This window comes from Myotis brandtii, unplaced genomic scaffold (assembly GCF_000412655.1).
Source record: "Myotis brandtii unplaced genomic scaffold, ASM41265v1 scaffold182, whole genome shotgun sequence".
Taxonomy (NCBI): domain Eukaryota; kingdom Metazoa; phylum Chordata; class Mammalia; order Chiroptera; family Vespertilionidae; genus Myotis; species Myotis brandtii.
Window position 1 is genome coordinate 4,072,063 of NW_005356751.1, and position 7,250 is coordinate 4,079,312.

Consider the following 7,250-nt stretch of genomic DNA (forward strand, 5'->3'; position numbering starts at 1 on the left):
GGGGAGCTATGGGGGGAAAAAAGAGGAACAACTGTAATAATCTGAACAATAAAGATTTAATTAAAAAAAAAAAAGAACACAGAGCCCTGCACATATGTGAATGCAGAAATATAGAGACGAGGGGACAGTGTGTTGCTTCTCAAACTTGAGCAGGCACAGGAGTCACCAGGAGGGTTTGTTAAAGCAGATTCCTGGGCTCTTCTCCTGGAAATCTGATTTGGAGGGTCTCAAGTGAGTCCTGAGAATTTGCATTTCAGACAGGCTTCCTGCTGACATGACACTGCTGGACTCTGGACCACACGTGGGTGGGAGTTGGCACAATTGAGATAATTATTCAGCCACAGAACAATGTTAACATGTTGGGCATCCATCCTCAAACCACAGGAGGCGGGCAAGGTCCAGTTTCCTAGCACTGGCTAGAGAGGCAAGTTCTTGCAGGATTAGAGTGCTCATCAAGTGTGTGGAAACTTAAAGCCATTTCCCGGAGTCGAGAAGTAGTCAGGTTGGTTTGGCGGTCCCCATACTTTGCTGCACAGTGGAAACCCTTGAGGATTTAAAAAAAAAAATATTGGTGCCTGGCTCCCACTCCCACACTTTATGATGTTCTACTTGGTATGGGGTGTGGCTTGGGCATCGGGATTTTTAGAAGGTGCTCAGGTGGTTCAAATATGCAGCAAAGTTGGGAACCACTGAGTCAACAAATGCTGTCTGATGCTCCTTGTAAAACTTCATGTGAGAGGATGTGTGCTTTTAGTGAGCTTGGGCCGGCTATCCACATTCCGTAGGATCCACTACCTCCGCCTGCCACCTGGCAGTGATTTCCAGGCATCCATTGCGACATGACCTGTTTTCTCTAAAGCATTCTTTAAACATGTTTCATGCACAACTGAGCCATTCTGCTGGTAGCAAAAGAATTTTACTGTGAATTCTTAGTAGGTTCCTTTAGTAAAGTAATTCAAATGCAATTACTTCAAATTTTTAAATTATTATATGCAACTATTTAAGAGCACATACAACTGAATAAAGGTATAGGACATGTGTGTATAAATCTGTATAGGTGAAGATGTTTGCTATAATTACATAATAGAAAATTTAGTAAGCAGATAGCCTATCTCAGCATTCAGAGCAAAAATGTAGTATTAATTAATCTAGGCCAAGCCTTTGGAGATGCCCAATCCTTTTAACACTTTGTATTCTAATGATGTTTTGGAGTCACTCAGGGGATATTAGAAGTAAAAGGGATTCAAGGTCATTATCCAGTTTGCTCATTATATAGATGAAGACACCAAATGCTAAAGAGATTGACTTTTCCAAGTTCAAGAAGCCAAAAGCAACAATAACTACATAACATTATTGAGTCCTTATTATTTGCCACTCTGGGTTAAGTGCTTCAAATGGATTATCTCTGTCATTTAATCCTAAAATAACTTTCATGTAGGCATGTAATTATCCCCATTTTATTTCTTTGTTTGTTTGTTTATTTATTTATTTTGTAATCCTCACTCAAGAAACATCGATTGGTTGCCTCCCATATATGCCCTGACCGGGAATCGAAGCCACAATAGTTTGGTGTATGGGACGACACTCCAACCAACTGAGCAACCCGGCCAAGGCTATCCCGATTTTATTGCTGAGGAAACTGAGGCTCCAAGAAGTTGAGGAATGGGCCTGAGGTCCCAAAGCTAATTCCTGAGATCCCACAGCGGTTGGTCTCCAGAGCCCCCTCTGATAAGCACTGTGCCGTACTAGGCAGGGTTAGAGCTAGAGCCCAGGTGTTTTGATTCCCTGTTACTTTTTGGTTACATACTCTTATTTTCTATGATCTACTATTTCTGTTCTGTTATAAAAGAAAATTAACCATAAGGGGAAAACAATAACCTTTTCTGTTTGCTATTGTCATTTCATGAACTGCATTACCACTAAAATTGCATTAAAATACAGTTATGTTTGTCAGCAAGTAATTATGCAGGTATTTGTTATATTCCTAAGTGACAATAAGATTTCCTAATGAGGCTGCTTTTTCTTTATGTAAATGATGCTTAATTTGTTTTGGGGGTTTAGATAAAATTTGAGACTGCATCTGTATAAAACAAGTGATATGGAATTTTTCCTAAAATTAGTTTTGAGTAAATAATCACAAATACATATTTTTGGTCAGTTTAAAGTTCTAATTCTTCATCAAGAAAACGTGTTTTGTTTTGTTTTTGTTGTTTGTTAATCCTCACCGGAGGACACTTTTTCCATTGATTATTTTATATATATATATATAAAACATTGATTTCAGAGAAGAAGGGTGAGGGAGAGATAGAAACATCAATGATGAGAGAGAATCATTGATTGGCCTCCTCCTGCATGCCCCACACTGGGGTTGAGCCCATAATTCTGGGGCTTGTGCCCCGACTGGGAATTGAACCATGACCTCCTGGTTCATAGTGATGCTCAACCACTGAACTCAACCACTGGGCTCCATTGATTATTCATTTATTTATTTATTTATTTTCTCTCTCTCTCTCTCTCTCTCTCTTTTTTTTTTTTAAGGAGAGGGGGAGGAGATCTCCATTGATTATTTAGAGAGCGTGATAGGTAAGGGAGGAGAGGGAGAGAGAGAGAGAGAGAAACATGATATAAGAGAGCCACATCAATTGGCTGCCTCCTGCAAGCACCCAGACCAGGGCCAGAAACCGAACCTGAAACCCAGTTTCATGCTCTAGACAGGAATCAAACCCCTCACCCCGTGGTGTGCAGGCCGACGATCTAACCCCTGAGCCATGCTAGCCAGGGCAGATATTTTGTTTTTTTAAATAACGTAAGATAAAATGTTAGGTGACTTAAAATGAAGGAAAAGATCCTTAAGTATAGTGTAAGAATATTTTAGGAATAATATCTAAATTCACTGTTTCCCCTTAATTCTGATTCTAAATCTCTTACTAAGTTCAGAGGTTAACCCAAATAATTACTTTAATTTTTTTTATTAATGAGAGAATCTTAAAGATTTTAAAATGTTCATTATGTCCTTTAGATATCGTTTGCTGTTTCTGAAGCTAAAGAGAAATGGAAAAGCGAGCTTGAAAATACGAAGAAAAATGCAACACCTGGAAACATGCAACACCTGGAAAAATTGGAGGAGAAGATTCATTCTCTTCAGAGAGAGCTGGAACTGAAGGACGAGGAAGTCCCTGTGGTTGTCAGGGCCGAGTTGGCAAAGGCCCGGAGTGAATGGAACAAAGAAAAGCAAGAAGAAATCCACAGAATTCAAGAACAAAATGAGCAAGATTACAGACAATTTTTAGATGATCATAGAAATAAAATTAATGAGGTGCTTGCAGCAGCTAAAGAAGACTTTCTGAAACAGAAAGCTGAACTGCTCCTCCAGAAGGAGACAGAATTGCAAACCTGTCTAGACCAGAGTCGCAGGGAGTGGACTGTGCAGGAAGCCAGGCGGGTCCAACTGGAAATCTGTCAGTACGAGGAGGACATTCTGACTGTCCTTGAACTTCTCCTAAAGGATACCCCGAAGGAGCAAGCCCCTGGTTCAGAGAACAGGCAACTCTCAGAACTCATGTCGACGTGTTCTTCAAAGTGGGCGTCTGTGCGATATTTTGAAAAACTAAAGGCCTGCATTCAGAAAGCACTTCAAGCACTCTCCCTACTTACGGAAAACACCAACTCAGAATGGGAAAAGGTATGTGCCCAGGAAGTGAAAAGAGCTGTTAAACATCAAGAGTGATTGTAGACGTTGCATACAGTATTTTTTCCTTTCATTTTACAGTAATACTTGTGTGTTTTTTAACCAGTGGTTTAAAAAACTTTTTGTAACAAATCCAAAGCATTGCATTTTTTTTTTGCCAAAATAACATTACTTCTTCATAAATATGAGGCAGTGCTTTTAACCCCCAGACATCTTTTTCCCTAAAAAAAAGATATGATATTCTTTGTAAGGGCCTGAGATTTCAGAAACGGAATAACTCTCATTCCTGTTTTGTTTCTTCGGCATTGCCGCTCCAAGAAGTATGCATCATATTAAAGTAGGGTTTCTTAAGAGCTTCTAAAGAGTTTAGAAACCTATTTCTTGCCCTCAAGGAATTTATATCTCATGTAGGCAAAAAAGTGCCAACCAAGTATAAAGAATATTGATGTAGAAACAAGCAGTAGAGGTATGGCTTGCTCACCCAAACTCGGAAGCCCAGTTTGGCTGGTGTTCTGTGTACATGCATGTGTAATTAAATCATTGTATCCTTCTCATTGTATAAGTACTTTCTGACACCAGCTTTGAGTTTGTGGAACAGTTGATAAAGTCTTGCTCCCTTATGATTGAAGAAATTTGGTATGAGTGAAAAATCCAGAATGATATTCTAGGCATTGTGATCAGCCAGTTTCAACATTTGTAATTAGAGGAAGAAAAAACAAGCCAGTATTATAAGGTTTGTCTGACAGAAGAGTTGAGATATGAGTTAATTCAGCCAGATAGCATGATTAAATATTTTCAAGGCAAGAATTGAGTATTTGGTATTAATACCTCCTGGAAAGAGTCATAAGCTAGGAAAAAAATCTGAATTCCAGTCCCATATGTGGGGATAACTAACTTATTATCTTGGGTAATCATATAGTATTGTTTGTCATCTGAAAAAGAAAGTACAAATCCCTTGGGTTTTGGTAGGATACCCATGATGCAGCTCGGCCTTTCTGCATCCCAGAATTTTAGAGCTGAAGAAACCTGAAAGATCACTCCATCCCATTTCACTCCTGTCGTGTGTTTTTTTTTTCTCTCTCTCTTTTAAATGTGTTTTTATTGATTTTTAGAGAGGAAGGGAGAGGGAGAGAGAGTTAAAAACATTGATGAGAGATAAACATCAACATTGATCGGCTGTCTCCTGCATGCCCCCCACTGGGGATTGAGCCTGCAACTCGGCGATGTGCCCTGACCAGGAATTAAACCTATGACTTACTGGTGCATAGGTCCATACTAAACCACTGAGCAACACCAGCCAGGCTCCAGGTGATATTTTTAATTCTTTTTTTTTTGTTTTTTGTTTTTTGTTTTTTGTTTTTTTTTGTTGCTCTTTGAGTGTATTTTTTTTTTAATTAAATCTTTATTGTTCAGGTTACATTTGTTCCTCTTTTTTTCCCCCCCATAACTCCCCTCCTCCCAGTTCCCGCCCCACCCTCCGCCCTCACTCCCCACCCACTGTCCTCATCCATAGGTGCACGATTTTTGTCCAGTCTCTTCCCGCATCTCCCATTCCCCTTTCCCCGCCAAGAATAGTCAGTCCATTCCCTTTCTATGTCCCTGATTCATTATAATCACCAGTTCATTCTGTAAATCAGATTATTTATTCACTTGATTCTTAGATTCACTTGTTGATAGATGCATGTTTGTTGTTCACAATTTGTATCTTTACCTTTTTCTTCTTCCTCCTCTTAAAGGATACCTTTCAGCATTTCATATAATACTGGTTTAGTGGTGATGAACTCCTTTAGCTTTTCCTTATCTGTGAAGCTCTTTATCTGACCTTCAATTCTGAATGATAGCTTTGCCCTTCAATTCTAAATGATAGCTTTGCTGGGTAATCTTGGTTTTAGGTCCTTGCTTTTCATCACTGAATATTTCTTGCCACTCCCTTCTGGCCTGCAAAATTTTTGTTGAGAAATCTGCAAACAGTCTTATGGGAGCTCCCTTATATGTAACTAGCTGCTTTTGTCTTGCTACTTTTGAGATTCTCTGTTTGTCTTTAACCTTTGGTATTTTAATTATGATGTATCTTGGTGTGGGCCTCTTGTTTGGGACTTTCTGTGCTTCCTGGACTAGTAAGTCTATTTCTTTTACCAGGTAGGGGAAGTTTTCTGTCATTATTGCTTCAAATAGGTTTTTAATTTCTTGCACTCTCTCTTCGCCTTCTGGCACCCATAGCATGCAAATTATGATACACTTGAAATTGTCCCAGAAGCTCTTTATACTGTCTTCATAATTTTGGGTTCTTTTCTCCTTTTGCTTTTCTGATTGGATGTTTTTTGCTTCCTTATATTTCAAGTTGCTGATTTGATTCTTGGCATCCTCTACTCTACTGTTAATTCCCTGTAAATCTTCATTTCAGTTAGTGCAGTGGTTCTCAACCTTCCTAATGCCGCGACCCTTTAATACAGTTCCTCATGTTGTGGTGACCCCCAATCATAAAATTATTTTCGTTGCTACTTCATTGCCCTCCTCCACTAGATCCTGCCCCACCCTATTGTCTGTGTCAATGGGTAATACATATATAAATATAAGTTCTTTGGTTAAGCTCTTCCTGCTCTTTCCTCCCCTTCCCCCTCCCTCACTCTTCCCTCCAAGATTCATCAGTCTGTTCCATGTTTCCATGCCTCTGGTTCTATTTTATTCATCAGTTTTTTTGTTGTTGTGCATTAGAGTCCTTGTTTATTTATTTTATTTTTTAGATTCTATTGTTGATAGGTATGTATTTATTGCCATTTTACTGTTCATATTATTATTATTATTTTTTCTTCTTAAAAAAAGACCCTTCAACATTTCATGTAATACTGGTTTGGTGGTGATAAACTCTAGCTTTTTCTTCTCTGTGAAGCTCTTTATCTGACCTTCAATTCTAAATGATAGCTTTGCTGGGTAATCTTGGTTTTAGGTCCTTGCTTTTCATCACTGAATATTTCTTGCCACTCCCTTCTGGCCTGCAAAATTTTTGTTGAGAAATCTGCAAACAGTCTTATGGGAGCTCCCTTATATGTAACTAGCTGCTTTTGTCTTGCTACTTTTGAGATTCTCTGTTTGTCTTTAACCTTTGGTATTTTAATTATGATGTATCTTGGTGTGGGCCTCTTGTTTGGGACTTTCTGTGCTTCCTGGACTAGTAAGTCTGTTTCTTTTACCAGGTAGGGGAAGTTTTCTGTCATTATTGCTTCAAATAGGTTTTTAATTTCTTGCACTCTCTCTTCGCCTTCTGGCACCCATAGCATGCAAATTATGATACACTTGAAATTGTCCCAGAAGCTCTTTATACTGTCTTCATAATTTTGGGTTCTTTTCTCCTTTTGCTTTTCTGATTGGATGTTTTTTGCTTCCTTATATTTCAAGTTGCTGATTTGATTCTTGGCATCCTCTACTCTACTGTTAATTCCCTGTAAATCTTCATTTCAGTTAGTGCAGTGGCTCTCAACCTTCCTAATGCCCTTTAATACAGTTCCTCATGTTGTGGTGACCCCCAATTTCATTGTTACAAATTGAACATAATTAAAGCATA

At 38.8% G+C, this 7,250-nt stretch overlaps 1 protein-coding gene across 1 annotated transcript in view; it reads left to right on the forward strand.

Moving 5' to 3' along the window:
- CEP152 (centrosomal protein 152kDa) overlaps window positions 1-7,250 on the forward strand; it is a 100,959-nt gene that overhangs the window by 73,334 nt on the left and 20,375 nt on the right. Inside the window, exon 20 of the mRNA XM_014537831.1 lies at window positions 3,020-3,682. Coding sequence (XP_014393317.1) covers window positions 3,020-3,682 — 663 coding nt within the window. The remainder of the gene's footprint in view (window positions 1-3,019; window positions 3,683-7,250) is intronic.